Consider the following 26,093-nt stretch of genomic DNA (forward strand, 5'->3'; position numbering starts at 1 on the left):
CCTGTCCTGTACCCTTCTGTGCACACAAGGCACTGCTAGTGGTGTTGATCATTGGGCATCTCCAGCTCCTTATTTTATGAAGCTTTTGAGTGTAGTGACCAGAGCTTGCAGAAGATCTGCTTTTAGTCCCAAGTGATGTGATCACAGTGCGTGGTACTGCTTTCTCTTTCTCTGTTTGTCCGTATATCTCTTTCCATCCTTGCTCTGCTGTTGTTATGGATTGGACAGGTTTTTATTGGCTTGCCTGCAGGAATATAAAGTCTTTCTCTTGGGTTTTAAAATGAGATTAAAAATGCTTCATATGATTGGTACAGGCTTTTGTTTTCTTCCTCATTGTATCCTCCCTTCTTCCAGGCTGCCTGCTCCTTGTCACTTAGATAGCTTTGGTTTTGTTCTACCTGGTCTTCCCTGATCTCTGGTAACACGAGGTGAATGAAGATGGTCACCAGTTTCAGTTGTTTCAACATTGCCCTTTTTCTAGATGATTGAAATCACTGGGATTGTAGATTGCCTGAAACATAGACATTGACCACAAGCTGTTCTGGTTTGGTCTTTTGGGCCATTTCAATCTAGTAGTTTTCACTGAGCCTTTGAGAATTGCATTGGATTTTATGATTGTTTGCTTTTCATTTTTCTTTCATGTAAGATATTCCCGAATTGTTTGTGAATATCACGTTCATCAGCAGTTTAATGAATTCTTATTGCCAGAAAGAGTGTAGCACCACGTTTCTGTTACAGCCAGTCTCTGCCCTTTTGTGTTTCTCTCTCTAAATGTTCTGTCAACAAATTGACATGACAAGGAAGTCAAAATAAGATAAGGAATACAAATGTTAGCATCAGGCCGTCTTTAACATGTATTTTCTGTCTCCAATTAGTAATTTATATCTGTAAGTTTTTTTAGTTGCTCAGTTCCAAATTACGTGCATACTTGACATGTGCCATCTGAACCGAGCCGGGCTTTAAATTAAAAACCACATATATATCGTTATATTTGTCCAGCATGTTCATTAGAAAAATCAGGTGCTTGTCTTCCTTACTGTCCTGTATTAAATCTGCCTTTGTAAATCAAATTTTCTAAATATTTTTGTAATTTTTCCATGCTTAGAATATTGTTCATATCTGATAGAATAATGCCGCCAGCAGAGCTTGAAGTGTAATTACGTTAAACATTGCACAGATGTATAGTGAGTTCCAGGCTCTGCCCTAGAGACTTTGCAATCAAATGAGAGGAGAAATAAAAGTGCAATGAATGGAAGTTGGATGCAGAAATTCGATGACATGTTACAGGATTTTACAAAAGGAAGATGCTCACCAATAATCAATATATAAATCAATCCTCCCTTGTTCTAGCAGCTCGGGGCAATAATTCTCTTGTGGGCTTATTTCAGAATAATTTGCTTCAACTTTAACGAAAATTTTGAAAGATCGGGGTTGTAATGTGCTAGTTGAAAGGGAAAAGATAGGATTCGTGCTGTATACATGCTTCCTGCGTTTCTCCACTTTGCTTCCCAAGACTTTGCTTTCTAGTTTTGCTAAATGTTAGGTGATATTTCACATTTCAAACAGATAAAGTAGCTTTTCTTATGACACTGAATTTTCAACCTTGGGTAAGTATTTTAGGGAGGTGATGGAAAGATCTATGTATCAGTCCTATATAGTGCTTACATTGAGGTTTTTGAAGTGTTAGAAAGTTGTCCATGGGATAAATTTGTTGTACAGCCCTGATATGTACGGCATATCAAGTCACATATTTTCTTCACTGCGTCAGTTTTTTTCTTTGTCTTGATGGAAAATGATCTCTTCTGGAAGCTGTAGCTCTCACAAAACTGACCAAACTGATATTCCCTCAGCAGTGCTGATGGTGAGCACCAAAATATTTCACAGTTGTAGATTAATTAATTCATGTGCGCCACTTAAAAGATCAGCTTGTTGCTGAGTGGCAACTTCTATCTTAAATTATCTCCAGTTTGCAGGTTTTTTGTCAGGCTGATTACGAAAATCTCTGTTTCAAGATAATAGTAAATAGGATGGCTTAATTATTTAGGAGACAATGTGTTCGGATTGTTTGCTTATTACAGAAAATAAGAGTTCGATTTAACAAGATTTAATTTCGGAGAATCACAGAATCACAGAATGGCCTGGGTTGAAAAGGACCACAGTGATCATCCAGTTCCAACCCCCTGCTGTGTGCAGGTCACCAACCAGCAGACCAGGCTGCCCAGAGCCACATCCAGCCTGGCCTTGAATGCCTCCAGGGATGGGGCATCCACAGCCTCCTTGGGCAACCTGTGCCAGTGCCTCACCACTCTCAGAGTGAAAAGATTATTCCAAAAGATTATTTCCATTATCACAAAGATATTTTTCAGTAGCATTTTCATGAATATCCAAAAACAAAGGTCTGTTTATATTATATCTTTGAATTTGAGAAAGACCTGATGTAGCTATGAGTGATTCACTTTTGTGTCTTAACCAGAAACCAATAGCTTGAATAGCTGAGAGAAAATAAATGTACCTTTTTTTCTATTTTCAATACGGCCTTTACCTTCTTGAGCATCGGCATTCTTTGCTTCAGTGAAAACTGGTTCCTGGGGTAAGAGGTCAAGCAGCCATTTCCAGTCGTGCAACTTCTGTTCAAAGGAAATAAGGAAATCACATCGATTTAGGTATAGTTTTGATTATTTGATACCAGAATTAGGATATTTGCAGATGTAAAATAATGCTGGGGAATGAGTGATCAGTCCCTGATTCTGCTAGACTTCTGAAAAATAGAATCATAGTATAGAATACAGAGCAAGTTTTCAGTGGGATTTTAGGAGACTGACTTTGAAGTGGGTTCCAGTGAAATTTAGTGCAGTACCTATGAGAATTATTTCACTGTCTACCTTCAGTCTACTGAATCTTTAATTTACCAAGCAAATAATTAAATTATGGCTGAAAAAATTTAATGTTATAGTATGAAAATGTTAACAACAGATGTTAGATTCCTGAAACAAAAATAAAATGTTCCTTGATAGGCAGCATAAAATGTTTCAATACTACCTCTAGTCTAAACAGTTATTAAGAAACTGAGATTTTGTTTGATGATTTCGGGGCAGTGATGTGGCCTGAAAATCTCTTCTGAAAGAGTGTTGAGTCCTTATGATTTCCTTTGTTTTATGTGACTCATTGTTTTACAGTGCATCAAATACTGGCTCCCAGTGCTTGTTTATAATTTTCTTTGCCTTTCTGCTGTTTATTTCATCTAGGAATTTCAAAGTGCTTCTATAAAATTACGATTAGATCATTTTTAAACAGTAAAAATTAGAGAAAAAAAAAGACACAAATATTAGGAATGCTTAGAATAGTGATACGATAAGGTAGCTGGCAGTAGAACACGATCCTACATCTGCTTGCTGACAGTTGTTCTTTCTGAATTTTACAGACTAATAATTCTCTTACTCTGTTTTTACACAGAGAAATCCAGTTTGGCGCATGCAGAACAGTCAGTGCCTGCTTCCTTAAGATTAGTGGAAAACTGTAAATGTTTGACATATGACTGTAACATCAGAAGCTGTCAGAAAAGGTTGTACACATTACTTGAATTACTACAAATACCTGGCAGCAGTACAGATAATCTTTAATATGCTTGATCTTTTAAGACTACATTAGTTAAATGAAAAGAATGTATATAGTTTCAGAAAGAAGTCGTGCTTTTCCTTTTTTTCCGCTGGCATGCATGAATGCAATACAGATTTGGTTAGTGTCTGTTATTTCTTTGAACCATGGCTGGATGGAAACATGAGGCTTTTCTGCAAATTGCTAATTAATATAATAGTCCTTAATGTATTTTAACTTTCATTTTCAAGGATATAAAATCTTCAAGAAAGTGAAATCTTCAAAACATGTTATTTCGTGCTGAGCAATCCAGATGCTTCACCAGTGAGGAGCAAAGTCTGATAACTGCAGCTTTTCTGTAATACTTCCATTGCTCCTTTCATGGTAGCTTGGTACAGCTGCATGACCATTCTGCCCCTTGTTTTGGGGGCAGAAACATAAAATAATTCAGGATGGAAGTAGCCTAGAGTCTCTCAAGTGTTGCCAACTCAAACTCTGACCACTGCCATTGATTCTTCTTCTCCATGGACTTAATTTGTACACGGAGACCTTGCAGAGGAGGAAGACATGGTATAAGTTGAGTTATTCAGTCTCCATGCTCAGAGATTTTTTACACCCAACTGGATGCAGCCCTAAGAAACTCAGTCTGGCCTCTTGGTTGGTCCTGCTTTGATCAGGAGCTTGTATTACGTGGCTTCCTGAGGTCCCTTCCAGCTGAGGTTGTCTGCTGGTCCCACTGAGTACTGGAGCCATAGGTCTGCCCTGCTGAAATCATCCGCCTGGTTCAGCAGTTGCCCAGATGTTCCTCATTCAGCCTCTTCTAAAGTAACGATAGATGCTCTTTTAGCTGAGACAAAAGCATCCATGAATGTCTATCTTGCTGGATAGCAACTTGCCCATGAATTCCAGTTGCATATTCCCAAGGCTTACACAAGAAATTGGAGTCTCATTGAATCATAGAATCATAGAATCTGAAGCTTTTTTGTTTAATGCAGTGTGCAGAGGGTTTTTGAATGTGGTTTTTGATGTTCAGGGTTGTTTTTTTTTTTGTCTATTTGGTCTCTTTTTTTTTTTCTTTTTTTTTTTTTCTCTTTTGGTCCATAACTAGATTTAGTAAATGAAGCTTAATGTCATGTGTTCTGGATAAAATAGATCCTAACTTGTTCATAAATTCAATTTTTTAATTTTCTCCATTAGCTTACTCTTAATGTGATCTTTTCTACTATTCATTCTTCTAGGACTTCATTATTTTTAGAAAATGTACTGTAGCACATTTACTGGTAATTACAAAAGCTTGTTTTAATTACAGTTGTCAAAGAATATGTTTTATGATGCATTATTGTTGCTGCTGTTTCTAATTCATAACTATTTTCCACCTTTACAAGTGGAAATGAGCAGGGCTTTTTTGTAAGTAATGTGTTTGGATCATTTTTTGTGGTTAGGAATGATTTTATGAGCTGTGATGTCTTCAAAAGAAATCATGTTGGGGGGTAAGGGAGAACCATATGCTCCTAATAATATCCATAAGTTACTTCTAGTACCCATTTAGGATAATGTGTGTATATATATACATACCTACATATGAATGCATAGCCTATATATTGGTTGAGTTAGAGGGTTAAAAATTCAAGTATCTTGTAATCCAGAGTAGGTTAAGTGTGGAAATTGGGAACTGGAAATTGGGATGCCATAAACAGTTAATGAAGATTGGAGTTTTGGTGGTCATAATAATGTATATGAGAAGCCAATCTTTTTCATCTTAGAGTTTATCAGCACATAAAATGTGAATGCATCGCACTACACGTGGTGACTGTAGTCTGCTGCAGAAGTGTTTCCACGTACAGCATCTTGGTGGACATCAAAAGCTAAGTTTTGCCATGTCACCATCACAGTCTGTACATGAGTGATGTTAGTATCGACAAGCTTGTGAAATCCCACTGTTTTAACACAAAGATACACTCACCCAGCAAGCCTCTGTTGTAAAACAAACAGAACATCTTTAGCTACTAATGAAAGATAATGTTTGGAATGGCATTTGAGATCTGCTCCCCTGCAGTTCTGGTTTGTCACCCTCACCCTGCCCTGTCAGCAGTTCTGTCACATCCTCCTCTTCTGGAGTTACTGAAGGCCAGCTCTCTGCTGCTGCTTTCTTTGCCCATTACTCCGTTAACCTTTTTCCTCAAACAACACAGGCTTTCCTTAAGGCCTGTAGATATTTTCTGTGACCTTTCCCTTTACTCGGTGGCTAAAAAATGCCGCAATTCTGTAGTCAGGATTTTATCAGGCAAATCCCTGTAGTCTTGTAAACTCTGACAGAGCACACTTTCAGCCCCTGGACCTGATGCTGCTTGCAGCCTTGAATATCATGTAGGAAGCCTGGTCCTTGGTTGTCTTCTTGCTCCTTCCTTCACTATATGTGAGACTTGGTCCCTTTGTTGTCCTCTTTAATAGTATTATCCTGTTTACAAGGGTAGATAATGAAAGAAAAAGGGGAATGGTTTTAAACTGAGACTGAGGAGGTTTAGGTTAGATGTTAGGAGGAAGTTTTTCACCCAGAGGGTGGTGACACACTGGATCATGCTGCCCAAGGAGGTTGTGGATGCTCCGTCCCTGCAGGCATTCAAGGCCAGGCTGGATGTGGCTCTGGGCAGCCTGGTCTGGTGGTTGGCAACCCTGCATACAGCAGGGAGTTGAAACTGGATGATCATTGTGGTCCTTTTTAACCCAGGCCGTTCTGTGATTCTATGATTGTATGATTCTTGCTCCTTCCTGCACCATTTTGGGGGCCTGGTTGTTTGGTTGCCCACTTGCCCCTTTGCTATTTTGAGGTGGTGCTGAGGAAATCATCATGAAGCAGCTTAGCAAGGCCCAGCAGAGCACTCTGTCCCTTTTCAATGGCAGTTGATGCTTTGTATAAATTCAGCATTGCACTCTTATTTTGAAGCATGCAGTTCTTTTGCAGAAAAATGCAAACTGAAGTGATCTCAGGGGCGTACTTCTGTAAACTCCATGGATGTTAATGAATTTGGAGCTTGGAGTCCTTACTGAGGGGCAGCTGTAAGCTGGGGACTGTAAAAGCTAATTTTGAAATCTGCATATAAACCTCTCCTCCTAAACTACCTGGTATTGCTTTATCCACTGCAACTCCATAAAGAAAAGCAATAACAGACTAAACACATCTCCAACCTTTCTGCATCCAGCTGCCTGGATTCCTTTGTTCTTTTTATTCAAAGATAGTTATTAGTCATTTGTTTTCAATTGTCTGCTTGTTTTCTCAGTCCTACAAATGACAGAACAAGTCCGTATGTGTTGTAACCACAGGCTGATTGAGGCTCGAGGCACCTCAGATCCATCTGATCCCCCCCTGCCCAACAGGGCCACCAGGGCTGTGCCCAGCCCCACATCCAGGTGATTTGAAGATCCCCAAAGAAGAGACCTCTCAGTGTTTGAGTCTCTTTGCAGAGCAGCTTTCCCTACATCCACATACAGGATGACGTGCAGGAGTGTTTTGTAGGCATTCATGGAATCTCAAGCCAGTGCTGTGCCAGATCCAGATGTTACTTCTGAAAATGAAAATCAAGTTGACCTTTAAATCTTGGTCCAACTTTCTAGTGATTCTGAGGAATAATTAATAATAGAGAGTTGGTTTTCACTTTTAATTTTGGGTTGCCTTGGCAAGCTGGGCTGCTTCTCAAAGGTGACCTTCTGGAGCTCTTTTCTAAATAACACCCAAGAAACTGCTTTGTTTATTAGAGTTACTTTATGAAGAAGCAATGAACCTGTTACAATATCTCATTTACAACTAAAGTGCAGCATTCAGCTAATTGAATACACGGCTACTGTTAATTATTTTGTTACGGCTAATTGGTATTCACTGGGATCGTGTTGCTGCGGTCCCATAAATATATTATTACCTTAAAGTTTTTATTTCTTCAGTGAAATCTCTTCTGTTGGAATATTTATGTAGTCTTCTGTGTAAATGTGTTTATATTTATAAATATATATATATATATATTTTCATTTTGCTGTGTCTGTATTATTTTACAAATACCAGACGCTTTAGCTATATGGAATACTGTTATATTGTTTTTTTTTTACTGGCCTACCAAATCTTCCAGTTTCTTTCACTATAGAAGGAACTGCACCTTTGGCTTAATGTACTATTTAGTGTTCTTATAATCTAATATTTCTACTTTATCGGTGATACAAAAGCTTGGATAGGTTCAAGGCAAAAGGCACCGTGAATATGGTTTGCTGCTTGACCCCGTGTCCTTAGAGCAATAAAATCCAGCTGTTTTGATCGCTAATTGACTTGGGGGAAAAGGATAGTAAGCAAATAAACGGGGCAGAAGTTCTCATTCAGATGGATATCTCCTGAATAAATGCTGTTTGCATTCCTCTGGTTGTACTACCTTTTGTATATATATTTAGTGATCAGATACCAAGCAACAAATCAATTTTCTATTTTAATGGTTTTTGATCAGCAAGACTGACACAAATTGGAAGAATTTGGGCTAAGGTATGGGTCCTATGGAGGTGTCCTTGCAAGTTTTTTTTCAGATCAGACTTTCTGGCTATTCTATGACGATGGTTTTAGAATTAATTTTATCTATATAAGACAAAATTACAGGTCAGTAGATATGAACCTCTAAAGCAGTATTTTCGAACAGAATTTTAGTTTTCACCTATACGTACTCAAATTCTTGTTTAAATAGGAATGGTCAGTGACAGTCTAATTCTGTCAAATCCATTTTTCATCGTTCTCTTACTTTATTTCTGCTGACCCATATAATAGGATAACATGAATGTATGAATTGCAGATGCAGTATCTTAAATGATCCATCTTAAACATGCTTGTCTGTGGTGTGAGAGCTGAAGCATACTTTACTATCAAGAGCATCTTGTGGTAATTTAGTTAAAATCAACACTAGAGTTTTTGAAGTAATTTTTTTTTTTATTAATGCTTTCTATTTGGATTCTTCCATTATAAAGATATCCAGAGCAATATACTGTGATCTGGAAACTTTTTATTAGTTATTTTTCAGCTTTCATGTCTTCCCTTCTCTATATTTCTGTTTTATGAAGAAAAATACAAATGGGCAACTTCCGTTGCTCTATGAAAGTTTTTTTTGCCATTTTTCTAGGAGCATAGTTATTTGCCCAGACATCAGTAACAGAGAGCTTTTCTTGATGCAGAACTTTTAAGATGAGCGGGTCTTAAGTCCCTTAGCACTCTAAGGAATAACCTGCAAAATATTGGGAATTGAAAATAGTAGATAATGTAGATAAAACATAATGTTGCAGTTACAAAAGGTGTAAAAGCTATGCAGAAATGCTCCAAGTTCTTCTACAAATGAGAAATGGGACTGGATCATGGTGCAGCCTACAGCTACGCTTTGATGGCATCGTGAGAACACAATCGATGGCTTTAGCATTGCTGTACAAGATGTCTGGATTTTTTGATTGAACTTACTGGGATCTGTCTGTTTCATAAAAAGCGCATTGTGAATATTCAATTGTGAATGTTGTTTCTCATTCTTTCACTGCTCATCTTTATCTATCGGAGAAAGGTTCTGCTAATCTCTTACCATTGTTTTCTTTTTGTGAGATGAAAAGAATTGATTCTGATTGATCAGCTGGACTGGAGGAGAGGACAGGGTTCTGATATGAAGCCTTTTTTCATTTCCTCCATCATTGCAATGTGTATCTTTACCTGTTGTTGCCAGAAGTGTGGCAGGTGCAGTAAATCATGCCAATCTTGCTCTTTTTAAAATATATCTTATTGGTTATCCAGTGATTTTATTCCTTAGTTTCAGGATATCCGTAGAATTGTGTGAAACACATTTGAATTCTAAGAAGTAAAGCTTAACTAAGTTCTTGTGAGAGTAATGGAACATTAATTTTTACCATTCCTTTGTCACTGGCCTATTTAACTGCACTTGAACAAAAGGCATGAGTTTGCAAATATTTGAGAGATCACGAGGTGGTTATGCATAAAATGATTGCATATGGGAAGCTATGATAATGCATTGAAGTGTAGTATTAAATGCTGGGAAGGTGATGGTTTGGGGAGGCACAGTCTGGGGTGAATTTTTATTTCTTATGACCGGGACAAAAGGCAGGTTTGAGAGGCAATTCATGGATTATCTGGGAAAAGCAAAACCATGATCAATACAAAGCGTGCTAGTTAGATTGATTTAGCCTAATCAGCTTTGGAAAAGCATGTAATCAGTTTTCTTTAGTGTACAAAAGCTGATTTAAATGATGGCAGACAGAGCTGTAGCATGTGCTCCATGATTCTATACTGAATGTAGGATAGTAGAGGAAGAACAAGATTTGGTTAAACCAAGTAAAAGCGAAATTTGGCTGTGTGCTTTTTGTGTGAGCAGGGATGTTTTTGGTGCAGTTGCGTAAGAAAACGTCCTGTCTTGACTTCTTTGTAAGGGAACACCTCCCCTATGAAGACAGGCTTGAAGGAGCTGGGCTTGTTCAGCCTGGAGGAGGCTGTGAGGAGACCTCATTGCAGCCTCCCAGTATTTAAAAAGGGATTATAAACAGGAGGGGAATCAACTTTTTACTAGAGTAGATAGTGATAGGACAAGAGGGAATGGTTTTAAGCTCATGGAGGGAAGATTTAAATTGGGTGTCAGGGCGAAGTTCTTTACTATGAGAGCAACGAGGTGCAGGAACAGGCTGCCCAGAGAGGCTGTGGTTGCTCCATCCCTGGAGGTGTTCAAGACCAGGTTGGATGACTGAGCAGCCCAGTCTGGAAGCTGGTGACCCTGCCTGTGGCAGGAGGGTTGGAACTTGATAATCCCTGGTGTCCCTTCCTACCCAAGCCATTCTGTGATGATTCTAAGATTGTGTGTGGTTTTCAGCACTGTTCTGGATTACAGATGTGCCTCACATACTTACATTGTTATGCATTCCTTCTCTCCACTGTTAGATAATCAATTTAACTTGAACTTTTTGACTTCTTGCATGCTTCAGGAGATAGAAAAAAAGGTAAGTGCTCCAGGAAAGTCTAACCAAAACCTCAAAGTCTTTGTTTTATTCATTGTCTAACATCCAAGACAAACCTTGAGGAGGAGAATTAAGCCCTGTACAAGAAGTGCATCTGTACAAGAAATGCAGCACAGTGTCTGGTATAAGGAAGTTTTCTGACACGCTTTTGTGAGCATGACCTATGAACTCTTGGTAGGAGGAGTTTACATTTCCTATTTTTCGTGATGCAGTTAGGAAGGGGAACTGTTTGCAGTTAACTCTGTGTTACCAGTACCTGAATGAAAGTGTTAGTGATGAATGACTAATTTTGAGTAGACAATTGTGGTAATGGCCACTGATGGTTAATTATTGTTTGCTAAAGATGCCTTATCATTAATTAGGTAGGGTAATATGGTTGGTCTGGATAATCTTTAAGGTCTTTACCCACCTGAGCAGTCCTATGATTCTATGATTTTATAAAAGGATCATTTGCCTGAGTTTGCATTGTATAGTTGACGTCATAGTTGATGTTTATATACATTTGGTATGCATGTGTGTACTTTTAATCATAGGATCAGTATAGCTTGGGTTAGAAAGGATCTTAAGGAGCATCCAGTTCTGACCCCCTGCTGCGGGCAGGGATGCCAACCACTAGATCAGGCACTAAAGCAGGTTGCCCAGAGAATGTATTAATGTATTCTGTAATTCTTAATGAGTCCCTATAATATGCATAGTAGAGCATATTACAGATGAAAAGGAAAAAAAAAAATCAATTTGCTCAGTAGTGCTGAAAACATCTTAACATGAATACTCTGCATTATTTTAAGGTACTGAACATGCAGATGACCATACGTTAAAGGGTTTCAGCTTAGCTGGATACTTCAAGTGAACTAGGAGTTTCCAGAAGAATAATAATTAAAGAGGACATCAGAGTTTTAAATACGCTTTTTAGATCTGCTTTTGCAAATGTGCAAGCATTTGGTTCTTCTGAACCATTCACATGTTCAAAATTAAGTGCACGCTAAACGCTGCTACGGTTGTAGAGAAAAAGCACTACAAAAATCCTCTTTTTACCACAGCCTGCAAATGTGCAGATGCAAGTTTAGCTATTCTCATGTCAAAATGCCCACTCAGTAACAATTTGCAAATAAAAATTGAGTGAGTCTCTCCATATACTCTGTTGGGTAGCTTGAGCACATCTCCCTAAGTTGAGAAGTGATCTACAAAGTTAATAACAAATTTTGTCTCAGCATGGAACACTTGGTTCTGCCTTTCTGACGTGTCCAGCTACATTTGAACAAACCATGGCACAGCTGTTGAGGAGGTAAGGGAAGAACAGTACAATAGACAATCTCTTCCCATTTTCAATGCAGCAATCATCATCTTATTAATGCACTGTTTGGCAAAAACTAATAGACTGCAGTTTTCAATCACTGTGTATTCCTTACTGGTACAATTTATGGTAGATGTTTTGCTTTGTGAGTGATGCTCTTTCCTGATCCAGTTTTATCTTTCTATTTCTTTTTTTAGGCCAGGCAGCTGGAAGAGAAAGACAGAGAACTAAAGAAGCATGATGCCTACTACAAAGAGCAGCTGGCTCGACTGGAAGAAAGGGTAAGCCTTTCTTCCTTCTTAATGAAGAGTTTTCTGTTTATTTCTGCTACTGACTTTCTGGTTATGTTTTATTGTTAAACAAGATGACTTTTCTAAGGAGAGGAAGATTAAAGCTGTGGCTAGAGAGGGGTTTTTTTTTGGTATTAACTGCTACTGTTTCTGGCTTATTTTATATTGACAAGATGGAGGCTTTAAAGTTGAGGATATTCTTTTCCTTATTAGCTAAGTTCTCATGTTTCAATGAGATTTTATCTGTCATAGCAATTACATATAGAGAATCATTACCTTCCTACCAGTACAGATGAAGAACCAGTGCAAGTAAATAGGCATCACCAACCAGTCTGAAAATCCTATGTGAAATGGGAAGATACCTACTGAATTTCATTACTTGCATTGTGATCCACAGTTACTCCCATTGAGCAGCTTGTGGTTCCACCAAACCCACCTGGAGTTTAATATTAACTGCAGGTTGTTTAGGACATATTTAAAAACGTACTTTTGTGTCTCTTTTGCGATAGAATTGAGACTAAACTGTACAGAACAGTTTGGTATTGTGGGAAGAGCTTAAGTATATTTAATAGGAAGTGCTTCAAAATATTACTGTTATTTATTTATAGAGTACTTTTCTATAACATTCTATTTTCAAACTAATTGTTATTGCCATCATGTTCTAGATCCCAGGTTTGTTGTAACCTTCAGCCTGAATATGTTTTCCTCTTTCTCCTTTTTTCTGAGCCTACTTATTGTTTAATTTGGACTTTTTGTTAGTTTTGAAAGCAATGTTAATATGATATATATTCATTTGTGGAGTTTAGCAGGATAAAGAGAAGAAGGTTGCTTGTTTTTATGGATTAAAAAGAAGAGTGTGTTGCCTGAATTATCAGTCTGTATAATTGATCTTAATGAATATTTTAAACAGAGGGCATACCAGATTCCATCTCATTATTTTGATCAACCTTTTTGAATATTGCATTAATAAGGGCATGTTCTTGGCAATGAGGAGCAGTTTGAAAGGATGACGTTAAATTATTTTAATGATTCTAAAAGTGTGTTATTTAAACAGTCACAAATGAAGATCCCTCATTCAAAATCCCCACAGAATACCTTTCTTGTTCTCAAGCAGCTGACTGATGATAGAGCTGAAAGTATCTGTAGTAAGTCATCCAAGCTAGATCCAAGCATGGTTGTACCTGTTCACTTAGTTATTGGTCTTCCATTCTGTTGTTAAAGTCCAAGTAGTGTTGGGGTAGGCCAGGTTGGGCAGCCTGGTCTAATATTAAATGTGGAGGTTGGTGGCCTTGCTTGCAGAGGGGAGCTTGGAGCTTGATGATCCTTCAGGTGTCTTCCAACCCAAGCCATTCTATGATTCTGTGATTATATGGAGTAACTGATGGCAAAGGACATGAAAAAAAAACATGGTTCTTTGCTTGTGTTTTACCTTTTTAAGGTGCTATGCAGCAAAGAAGGTTTTTATTCTTTTCTATTTTTAATCTTAAAGTAGGTCACTGGTACAGTGCCTTCACTTGCTGCTGTTAAGTGGCCACTTCCAGCGTGGAATTTCATTTTAAAAAGCATGTGAATATATCTTTGTTGCATAGAAATGATGTAGTGAACTATAAACACCTGTGTTTGTTACTGCTGAAATGTTGTCCCTTCATATCATACGGGTGATCTTCACCAGCTCTTGTTCCACGTCTTGATCTTAAGGTCTCCAAGACTACAGCAGACAGTTCTGAATTGACTCCCTTGTTCTGTGGGTGATGTTTGCTCTGTCTTCAGAGTGGAGTTCCTGTGGTACTGAGGCAAGTCTTTACTTTCTGACTTCGGTGTCATGCTGGAACAGGTTGCCCAAGGAGGTTGTGGATGCCCCATCCCTGGAGTCATTGAAGGCCAGGCTGGATGTGGCTCTGGGCAGCCTGGTCTGGTGGTTGGCAACTCTGCACATAGCAGGGGGGTTGAAACTTGATGATCATTGTGGTTCTTTTCAACACAGGCCATTCTGTGATTCTATGACTTTCTATTTGTAAGTAAAGAACTTTTGCTGTGCTAAGCTGTCATCAGGTTTGTTTTCAAAGTACATGTGCATATCTCTTCTACACAAAAAAAACCAAAACAGTTGTTCAAGCTCTAAGAGGAGGTGAACTCTGTGCTCCAAATCGGGCTTTGAACTTTTTCAGAGATGTGGAGATTACAGAATGAAAACCTACAAAAGCAGAGAGGTCGTGTATCTTGCAATCCAAGCTTCACTGAGGCTGGTGCCTGCAGCCGTTATTAAGGTCATTTATGAGTTTCACTATTGCTTATTTTTTGAGCACTGGGATGGAAATAGAGCTTTAAGAAAAAAGAAAGGTCTGTAAAGGCCTTACATGCTGGAAATTACAGAGCACAGTAACAGGCTGTTTGTTTGCTCCTAAGCTTGTCCTGATTTCAGTGGAAGGTGCACGGTGTTTGAGTATGTGCTGTTCAACAGAGAAAAGCTGAGAGTGGAAGGTAGGATGGGAGTGGAGCAAGTGGAGCTCAGAGAGATAATGTCAGCATGAGGAAATGTGCAATATTGGGCTGTCATTTGTGACAAAGAATGCTAATTACATTCTCAGATCATTCTTACATCAAATAAACACACTTTAAAAATACTTCAGCTGCGCATATGTGGTATTTCTGTCTGTTGCATCACTGAATGTCAGAGCTCATCTGTATGATTAATTGGCTTTTTGATTACCTAGCTTTTTCAATTAGAAGCTTCATATTTGTGTTCCTCAGTGCTGCTGAAAAAACAGTGCAGACGTTGATAATGAAGGAAGACGACAACAGAACAGATTAGTGTCAGCACAGGGTGCTCCTTATGGAGAAAATTATTATACATATTCAGTGCCAGATGAAGTCTGTCAATTATAAAATATTTCAGTGACTGAGTGAAGATGCTCAACCTTTTGAGGAGATTAATACAGGACAAAATAACTGTGCATCAGTGACAGCTGTGATACTAAAACATAAACAATTCCATTCTCTGGGGCAATATCTGTTCATAAATTCAGTTTATGTGCTAAAAACCTTTTGATACTTTCCAAAAACCCGGCGATTCCCCTAACAGCTGCCAGTGCTTCTAGGTCAAAGATAGCACATAAGCGATGAGTTATTGCATGCTCCACAGCAGCAAAGCAAAATGAGATCGTTTAACAAAGGAGTTAAAGAATAACCTTCTGTATTCTGTATATCTAACTAGAGTGTAAGGCTGTTATTTAAGAGTTCACACATCAAGCTTTGAGAAAAATCTGTGATCCTTCGTTATGTGTTTACAGACTAATGATGCTTCTTGACTAGAGCAAACAAGTGGAGGGTAAGACAGCAGAATTCAGATGGTGAATGTGCGCGTATCCTACATCATTTCAATTGCTTAATACAATAAGCAGGCCTTAGTGGTATTTTTAGCCATCTGTTTTTTCTTTTAAAAGGTAGTGCAGCAAGAAATAGGAAAATGGGCATCTCAGATTGTGCAGCTTGGGGCCTTGAAGACTGTGGCCTCTCTGTAGCGTTGTCTCATGTGCATCTACACCAATAGACACACACACATATTCTCACACACTTCTGTCCATCGTTTTTCTGTTCAGCTTCTCTGCGTCCATCATCCTTCCATTATGCCACTGGATTGCATGTAAATTCAAAGCCCTGGTGGATATAGACTTCATAACTACTTTTACATCCCTACTATAACTGTGATGTATAGGTTCCAGCCAACATCAACAGTTGCATTAATTTTGTCTGCAGAGCAGCTGACGTCCTGTCACTCCTTCACCCAGTTGCTTTTGCTTTAGAATGTTTTTAATGCATGGGAAATCGTGACTGCATGCTTTCCTCTTCTGCTTGGAGTTCTGGCATCAAACACAACGAGGTGTGTCTGCGTGCTTCTGCAGCTTACAGAGAGTCACTCAACTCTCCCTAGATCGACCTTTCCTCAACAAATCCAGCTATTTTCATTTACGTTATGCTGCTTCATAATACTGTTAAGCGTCGTTGCAAGAATCATGCCCCCCAGTCATGGGAGCAGAAGGAAATTAATTTTAATAGACTGCTGTATGACACAACTACTTAGTTTATCTATGTGAATGAGCAAGATGTGTATCCCCATATTAATCAGGATATATTTCTCTTTCAAGCTAAGCTTCTGTGCTTGCAAATTTCCTAGAAATGCTTTCAGTGAGTATTGTTTAGTATGCATGTGAATATGCATGCAGCATAAGGTAAAGAAAATAATTCTGTTAGCATTTAGAAGTTTCAACATTATGTTATACTGCCCAGCAGTCAACAAGTCACTGCTCCCTGTGGTTCTTGGGGGTTTTGTGATTTCTGTGCAATCCCTTGCTGACTTCAGTGGCCTTTTTGCAGGGAGCTTCCTGCACTGCACAAGGCTTACTGCCAGATCAGAGCCTGAGAATATAGACATAAGTTCTGCAAATGTGATCCTCTTATCTGCATCCATTTCTTTCAAGACTTACATTTTTAGGAAGGATTTGCAAATCAGAGGTTCAGCACTTAATTTGGGGATTCTACTTACCATGTAGGCTGTCAAGGAGCATTAACCTTAAGGTAAGATGAGCACACAGAGCACGAAGCTGTGAGCTGATGGCACATACTATACCAGGTGTTAAATAGTATTATCCATCCTGCTTGCTACAGTAAATAGGATTTCACTATTATGATGTGTCAGGATTTTCAGAGAAATCGAATTTACTAGACACTAAACTGCCATTCTCACTGCTGAGCAGCTTTATTCTGGGATCTTGTGTTCATGCTAATCCTGTTGGTAGGAAATGCTTATACCAATTGTACGGGGAAATTATAATTTAATGATCTCTTCCTTTTTTCTATTCAAGTCTTAGAATGGACCAGTGTGCTTTGCAGTGATAGAGCCAGTGCTCAGAAAAGAGATAACATACAGCTCAGCTTCACAGCCAAGTATTGGCTTTTTGTATGTGATTATAATGAACATAAGTGCTAGGATGCAAACAATGCGAGTTCCACATTTGTTCAGATTCTTCAGAATCTTGTTTACCTTTTCAAAGTCTAAACAACCAAATAATCAGAATCTGTTTGCTGTGTTTTTTTGTAAACTGTGGTTTGCAAGATGCGAATAATAGGGAACTATTATAAGGCACTATTGTAACTGCAATCATTTTCATTCCCTGTGATGTATTTTAGCAGTTCAGACATTTTTTGTTTCTGTTTATTTCAAATTATCAGTTTGTTGACTCTCTTTGATCTCACATGATTGTATCAGAATTCCATAACCAGGAGATGATTCTGTTCTCACCTCTTGTGTTTAGAAGTTTGTATTCGGTAGAGCAAACATGTTTACACTCCACACATTTGTAGCGTATTCTTTCATGTCTTTCAAAATCAAACAGCAGTGATGTAGGTACAGTGTTTTAAGATTTCAAACTGCATCTAGCAAAGCAGAGAACAGTTTTGGCTGATGATGCTGTGTTCTGAGCATTTGAGGAAGGCACAGAGAAAGCTCAGCAAACCTTTTGTCGTTGTTCCTATGAAGAAATGGAATTACCTCTAGCACACTGCTGACAGTTAGTTGCAGTTGTTGCTTCTGTGCAATACGTGCTTTCTTTGTTGGATGCACATAACACCAGTAGGGTTTTCCAAATTGTCCATTGCAGTTCAAAATACTGGCCATATGCATTTATTTCCTAAACATAATGCATAGCTGTATAACCACTGTCCTGTCAGCAAAATAACCACTCAGTAGAGGCCTTACGTAGGATGCCAACATTTTATATTTTCCATAAAGGAATCTTTTTCGACTTCCCCAGCTTGTGGAGTTTCTCCAGTTTACCCTTGTAGAGATATTTCATAGTCTTCAGTCCAGAGAGATGACTTTGGCGACTGCAGTCCAGCTACAAATGCCTGATCCTTTCTGCTCTATTTAAATTGATGCTTCCACTAATATCTGTCTTAGCTTTACTAACTGAACTCCAGTGTTTCAGGAAAGTCTTGTTTGCTGACATTTTACAGACCTTTCTTCTCTTTACACTTGAAGTGGGTATGCCAGTGTCGCATTACTTAACAAATTTGAACTTCAACCAGAGCTTAGGGCAGCAGTATCTGTCAGTGGTTTAAAAGAAAACAATTCCATCCTTCTTACTCCCCTCCCATTTTTATGAGATTTTCTCATTTTTTTTCCTTCTAACTACCTCTTCATTTTATCTCTTCATATTTATCTGCATAAACAGATCAAATATGTGTATTGCGCCATGTCTCTCTGTACATATGTAGAGGGAGTGATGCTACGTACAGAAATACAGAGAGACAGACTGGAAGCCAGAGATTTGTAGATGTTGAAACTCTGTTATCATTTCTTCCTTGAACTACATTTGAACAGGATTAGGTCATGGTTCTGTCTGTGTATCAAACCAGTCCAACCACTGCATTAATCTGCCGGCATCGAGTTCTATCTACTCAACTCAATTTAGCCATAATAAAGGGGAAAAGAAAATGTCAAACAACACTGATTTTCAAACATTTTTCAGATGGAAGCAGTAAAATGTATTATGGCTTGCACTGTAGGCATATACCATACCATTCTTATCTATGTAAGGCTACTGGTGGGACAATATTCAACCTCAACAGAGAATTCTTGCAGATTTCCCCAAATCAGTGCAGGAGGAGACCTGAATATAAAATCAAGACACATTAATTTCTCATTCTGTACTTGGGCCAGTAGACTTTGTAATGTCACCAGACATGTGCTGCACCAGAGAGATAAAAGCAAAAGTTCATGATAGTTTCCCAATGCTTTGTATTTCCATACTGCTCATGAACCCTCCCCCTTTTTTAGTATTGACCAGAGCATAATGTTTTTGTCAGTTTAGCATAATAAAGCTGTCAGCCCAACCTGTGATCTTGCTTCATGTTGCCAATATTAGAAAATTCCTCTCTTCAAATTTCATTATATTTTGGGGATAGAGCTTTTGTTGAGCTCTTCTTGCCTGGCAGGTTGAGATTAGGAAACTTGCTACCAATTACAATATCTGAAACCTCAACCTGATTGACAAAGGCAGACGGAGCTGTAGCCTTCTGACTGGAGTGCTGCATTAATGCTCTACCTCCATATCTTTCTGAGCCACAATCACTATTCTAAATAATTGTTTTTAAGCCTTTTTTGTTTAGTTTAGTTCTTTAACTCATTATCTTTTATTTGCTATTTTTAAATAAGTAGCTAATATGTATATCAGTTATGAAATACACACCCACCCATATATATTTTTGTATAAAACCACTGAAAATGTTTATTCTGAGACATTTTCCTATTAAAATACCCCTTTCACTATCACACATCCAATCAATAGCAATGCTGAAACGCTGCTTAATAACAAAATAATGAGTTGTTCCACACTGAATAGTAGAGATTGATGTTTCTCTAAATGTTTGCTTATAGATTATTTTTTCCATCCTGTGTGCATGTCTTTAAATAAATGGAGACAAAAACCAAACTGTGATAAGTAATATTCCAGGCTTTTCTGCCCCTGCAGTAAGACATTTGATAGCTGCTAGAATGTAGCAGATAGTTCCATCTAGGTTGTTTGCAATCCTTTTTTCCTACTTACCCAATACGTATGTTACCTTGTTTTCAGATAGTTCTTTGTTTGTTTGTTTGTTTTGTAATTTCAGTTTGGAGCAAAAGATGGGTAATTTCATGTTCACATTTTGTAAGTACTTGCAGAAGACCAAGGGGTAAGGGTATGTTGGATGCAAAATAATAATTCAGGCCCACGAGCAGGGGTGTGTTTGCATGAGCTTGCAAGACTTTGTTAAAATGCACCGCTGCCTTTTGTTACGTAGTTGTGCTTTTTTCTTTATTTTTAACTCCATTGGTGCATCTCTTCAACCCATCATCATTCCTGCAGCTTTCTTTTTCTGGCTTACTACCTTTTCATGCATCACTTCAGTAATTTACCCCCAGTCTCAGCTAGAACTAACCACACAGGGTACCAGCTTTTCCTCTGATGCTGTTTATTTTTATAGGCAAGCTCAAGTCTTCACTCTTTCTGCTTTATTTCATTGTACTTTATTGGCCTAAAATGTCGCTATAAAATCATCCTGAAGGCTCTTTCTCAGCCTACAGGATACCCCAGTGTTGTTTCCTGAAGAATTTATGCACTGGCATTTCCTCAGATGGGGAGGATGGTGGTTTTTATTTATGTGAAATTCCACTGTCTTGGTAAAACCAAACTCAGTGTGTGTTAAGCAGGTGTGTGCTCCAACAGGATGGACAGAGCTCCATGAGTGGCTGAGCAGGGACGCTCGTTGGAAATGGGGATGCTCAAAACTTCTGAAGTTCAAATTCCTGAAGATTTTGGTTGTTGGTGTGGGTTTCCCCCAGTATTGGAAATACTGTACTGGGCCCCCAATACAGGAGAGATGTGGAGCTGGTGAATAGGGTTCAGAGGAGGGCCACAAAGATGATCAGAGGGCTGGAGCCCTTCCCTACAAAGACAAGCTGAGGGAGTTGGGCTTGTTCAGCCTAGAGAAGAGAAGGCTGTGGGGAGACCTCATTGCAGCCTTCCAGTATGTAAAAAGGATTATAAATGAGAGGGGAATCAACTTTTTACAAGGGTAGATAGTGATAGGACAAGGAGGGGGTGGTTTTAAGCTCAAGGGGGAAGGTTTATATTGGATGTCAGAGGGAAGTTCTCCACAGAGTGGTGAGGTACTGGAACATGCTGCCCAGAAAGGCTGTGGATGCTCCATCCTTGGAGGTGTTCAAGACCAGGTTGGATGGAGCCCTGGGCAGCCTTCTCTAGTTCCAGATCTGGAAGTTGGTGCCCCTGCCTGTAGCAGGAAGGTTGGAACTTGATGATCCTTGGTGTCTCTTCCAATCCAAGCTATTCAATGATTCTATGATTCGCTGACCCAATAGACGGTGAAATGCTGTTTTTCAGGAAATGGCTTTTTATATGGTATGCCTGTTTATGTCAGCCCTCTGTTTTCCTACCTATCGTGTTGCTTTGTAAAGGTGATTTCTGTCATAAACCCATTTCTAGTCCTGCAGCTCACAAGTCCTCACTGCTTGTATCTCACTTTCTTCTTAACTCTTCCTTGCTTATACAGTTTTCACCACGCTGGGTGTCACCATTTGCTAACTTCCAACTGTATTTTAACAACAGGAATTTGATCATGTTCCCATGATTACTAGCCATTGCTAACCACTGTTTTTCCTTGCGATGGTTTCAGTTTCTCTTAAAGCTTCTTCAGTCATGGTGTTTGTGAAGTCTGAACACATAAGCACGTGCGTCCCATGAATAAAAATTGCAGATGAGGATAAACTGTGAGACAAGTGGGAATGCAGGGAGCAATACCAAAAAAACAAAGCAGCGCGTTGGACATCTCCTTCAGTCCCTGTCTGCTTTATTCTCACATATGAAATCATTTCTGGGTGCTTGTTAGGGTAAGTTGTTCATCCAGCACTGCTTGGTTTAATGAAAACAAATTAGTGGATGCATACAGTTAAACATAAACATGTCAGCGTTGCCTAAGTCACCCTTAGTGATTGTGTCTGCATCTGTTTTCCTTGATAGCTTCAGCTGCACTATTTCCCTTCCCCTTCCTGAGAAGCAACAAAACATACCATGAGAAAAATGTTTAATAGGCAAAATGGGATAAACCAAAGAAATGTGTCATTGGAATGTCAAAAGGCGGTGCTTATCGCATTTCGTTGGATATGGCAAGGAGTTGTAACAGATGTGTGGTTAATGAATAAGCAGCTTTCCTTTCTCCCGTGCCTGTTCCCTCCTCCCACCTTTTTTCCTTTGTAGAAGTTTTGGTACAAGAGCTGTATTATAAGTTAACACTGTGTTTAACACGACCCTCAGTGAGACGGTTTGCTTGCAGTTCTTTGTCAAAGTATCACGTAGAAAATACTCCAACTCTAAGTAGAACCTTGTGACAGGTAAGCCACTGGATGTTAGGGTATCTGTTAGAGATTTCAGTGACTATACAATATGAGGAATAATTGAACTGCAATAATTCTTTAATCTCTTGCACTTTCCTGGGAATCTGATGGATATGTATTCCCTTAAAGTTATTTATCTTTAAAATATATATTGCATATGGTTTTCCAATGGCCCAATCATTTCATTTTTTGGACAAACTGAGCAACAAATGAGAAGAAGCACACTTACAGGCCAGTGTGTTTTCACTTGTTTTCTGTTCCCAACCTTCTGTGTATTTGTATTTGAAAACAAGAAGTACCCAATTTAAATACACCTTCTATTTAAAGAGGTATCAGTGACAAGATGTGCATTAAAGCGTTTTCTGAGCATCTTTTCATATTAAAAAGTTCCCTTTTCATTCAAGGCAGTAGTTAGTGATTTTTCTCATTACAAGCAATAATAATTATGTGAAATGCTTCCCTACATTTTTGTAAATCATCTTGTAAACCCAAAGGCTGAAACAGCCTTCCTGAGCACATATCGGCTTCATTTTCATTGCTGTCAGTCTGAGTGATATTTTAATTTTTCTGCCCCTAAAAATACTCCAGTCCTGTAACAGATAGATAAATGAGAGAATCCCCAGGAAATGCTGCAGAATGTTTCTATTTGCCAGCACAATAAATGCAGAAGCTAATAAATGTCCTCTTACATCAGAAGGAGGCGTATAATGAGTAAATGATGGGAAAAGGAATTTGGGAAATAAATGATCAATCCAATCTAAGTCGACAAACAATTTCTTAATAACTTGGCCTTCGGTTGGAGAGAGGGCTGTGCTCAGCACAGAGGAGAAGGACTGTTTCCATCTGGTGGCTGATAGATTTTGTGAGGCTGTTTTAGCTTCACTGAACAATAAGCTGTGATTCACATACAGCCTTTCTAATGCAAAGTTGGGATAGTTTGCCATTTGTCTGTGGGGGCCTTTAGGGAAAAGGGACCGTTAGCAGAATCTAATCTTCATTTCTAATTCCTTACTGTAAGCATCGAGTTGTTCTTCAGGACAAATGATGGGAAAGGGCACAGTTCCACAACATCAGGCAGAAGCAGTGCTCTGCCCTGTATTCTCCCCTATTGCAGGTTTATTTTGTCTTTCTCATCTGATTTTATCGTGCTTTTCATGTACTAGGGATTAAGTCCAACCTAGCTGTGCTTGTGGTGACATTCTTCACATCTGGGAGAGTCCAGCCACAGAAAGAGCTGAGCCAAAACCTTAAGGTGTGACCACAGACCACAAGCCTGCTGCAAATAAAGGGGAAGATAAACGCACCAGATTTTGTGCAATGTTCTGACATGGATCTCTGCTTTGTCTGGGCTTGTTACAGAAGCCAAAGGTTAAGTACAATTTTTCTCTGTTGCATTACCCGTGAAGCTCCCTGAAACCAGCGCTCTAGCTTTAAAGGTGGGAGAAGGAGTTCAAGATGAGCAGGAGGGCTATGGGAAGAAACCTGGGGAGAACAGACAAGGAAAAAATCACAGTAATGGACTTGGTGACAAGCCAACTGACAACTTCTTTTCAGCTGAAGTTTTTGCTTTGAAGAGAGCAAAACCAATTTGTCTTGTGCATTACCCAGGTGCCTTTAAAATCCCCGACTCCCCGATCCTTCAATAAAGAAGGAACAGACAGCTGGCATTGCACTTCTGTAGCAGAGGCACCGTATTTGTGAGATCCTTCCTAGAAAAATATGTGATCTTTACACTGATATTTCAAAGGTGAAGGTTTCTTCTTCCTTGTATTCTCTTTCACAGAGCTGTTTTTCAGCCTGCGGATGCGTTCTGTGGCTGGCAACGTGCTCAGTATGCTGTGGGTCCAGTTGGGCTGCGGAGGGGCTCGTGTTGCTCGTGTTGCTTTTAATTGGAATTTCCAGACAGCTTAGAAGTGGTGGTGAGCCATCGGTGGGGAGAGGGGATGGCAGCGATAATGCAAGCCTGGTGGCGTGTTCAGTTCTCTTTAAGTGTGTCACAGGGAATTGAAAGTTCTTCCATCTTATGCCTTTCTAACTGAAAAGCATTATACCTGAAAGCTGAGACTTTTCAATATGTTTCTATTCACATGCATATTGCTGTGCCTCAAAAGGCCTTTCCTTTTGAAATATGGAAAGATAATCATGTGTTTGAAATGAGTAGATACTCTCCTGCCACTTTTGAAATCTTTATTTTTTTCCCCCTTGTCAGAGAGTTTAACTGTTTGCATTACTGTGGGCCGTAATCATCTAGGCATATGTATTTATGCACACTAAAATACAAAAACATAGCTGCAGTAATTATGAAGGAAATTCAAATGAACCATAGCAGAAGAGTTCAAATGTGTGTCTAATGCTCAGGGAAGAATTACCATTTTTTTTAATGTCTTACCTTAACATTTCACTGTTTTGCCTGTTCGGTGTAACCCGGTTGGAAATTCTTTCTGCAACCAAATTTGTTGCCTTTTTGTCTATATATTTATTAAACACAAAGCCCTCCTTCCCACCCCCCAAATAATCCTTGCTCCTAAAACATCCGTAGTAGTGATGCAAAGTATGTTTTTTGCTGACGATGCCATAGGTCTTTTTAAAAGCACTGCAGATCATTGTTGCTGCATGCCTGCTCACACGTCTATTTGTGCCAAGCTTGCCCCTGATTTCAGTACTTAATCCTTACTGGCCTGTAGTCTTCAGAAGTAAAATCCTGTCGGTGTTCTGCAGTGGTTAATGTCCAAACCATAACTGCTGCTTTTGACAGTGCAAATGAGCTGTGTTAGACCAACTATCCCAGTTTTTTGAGACAATGGAAAAGTTGCCTTTAAGTATTGAGGAACAATTTGAAAAGAGAGGGTGATAATTCCATTTCTGCTTTATGCCATGGAAAATTCACCATTTTTTTCTTTGCCTCAGTTTCTTTGATCATCAACAGCAGAACAGCGTAATCATCAAAATACCGCATCAGGAGTGAATTCTCTGATAACTTGCTCACTTTTCTAGGGAATAAATAAGAAATAACACATTTTATAGAATTTAACATATAGAGTGTTTTGAACTAACCATGTCCAGGCCTGGGGTCCCCAGCACAAGAAAGATGTGGAGCTCTTGGAGCAGGTCCAGAGGAGGGCTACTAAGATGATCAGAGGGCTGAAGCACCTCTCCTGTGAGGAAAGGTTGAGGGAACTGGGCTTGTTTAGCTGGGAGAAGAGAAGGCTCCGGGGAGGGCTCATTGTAGCCTTCCAGTACTTGAAGGAAGCGTATGAACAGGAGGAGGAATGGCTGTTTGTGAGGGTAGAGAGTGACAGGACAAAGGGAACGGTCTTAAACTGAGACAGGGGAGGTTTAGATCAGATATTAGGAGGAAGTTTTTCACACAGAGGGTGGTGACACACTGGAACAGGTTGCCCAAGGAGGTTGTGGATGCCCCTGGATCCCTGGAGGCATTCAAGGCCAGGCTGGATGTGGCTGTAGGCAGCCTGGTTTGGTGGTTGGCGACCCTGCACACAGCAGGGGGTTGAAACTGGATGATCATTGTGGTCCTTTTCAACCCAGGCCATTCTGTGATTCTATTCTATGATTCTATTCCATTCTATGTTACTGTTTACTCATTTCTTGATCAACTTGTCTAGCAAGCAGGCTTTTAAAGCCATGCTTCATAGTTGTTTTTTTAACAGAATTTTTTTCTTATATTCAGCAGGTTACACTGGTAGCAAGCACAGCCTGCCAAAATGCCCTTTCTTAGAATCTATGTATTGTTGAGTGAAGCAAGAAGAGAAAATAAGGGTGTTTTGGAGGAAAAGCCACTGTCTTAAATCAGCACTCCAGGCACTCCTTTTTCAGGGGGTACTGTGGTACTGTGTGGATCACTCAGCAGCCCTATCTGTCCTTACTCATGAGATAGTTCTCTGCTTCTGTAGTTGAAGCTGTTCAACTCAATGAGTTGAGGCTT

At 39.2% G+C, this 26,093-nt stretch overlaps 1 protein-coding gene across 2 annotated transcripts in view; it reads left to right on the plus strand.

Moving 5' to 3' along the window:
- Positions 1 to 26,093, plus strand: part of CHCHD3 (coiled-coil-helix-coiled-coil-helix domain containing 3) — a 166,577-nt gene that overhangs the window by 90,543 nt on the left and 49,941 nt on the right. For both annotated transcript variants that reach the window (XM_042872393.1, XM_042872394.1), the window contains exon 5: positions 12,109 to 12,192. In XM_042872393.1, the coding sequence (XP_042728327.1) occupies positions 12,109 to 12,192 (84 nt within the window). The remainder of the gene's footprint in view (positions 1 to 12,108; positions 12,193 to 26,093) is intronic.

Source organism: Lagopus leucura, unplaced genomic scaffold (genome assembly GCF_019238085.1).
Source record: "Lagopus leucura isolate 7727_CA_CO unplaced genomic scaffold, USGS_WTPT01 Super-Scaffold_100008, whole genome shotgun sequence".
NCBI lineage: Eukaryota > Metazoa > Chordata > Aves > Galliformes > Phasianidae > Lagopus > Lagopus leucura.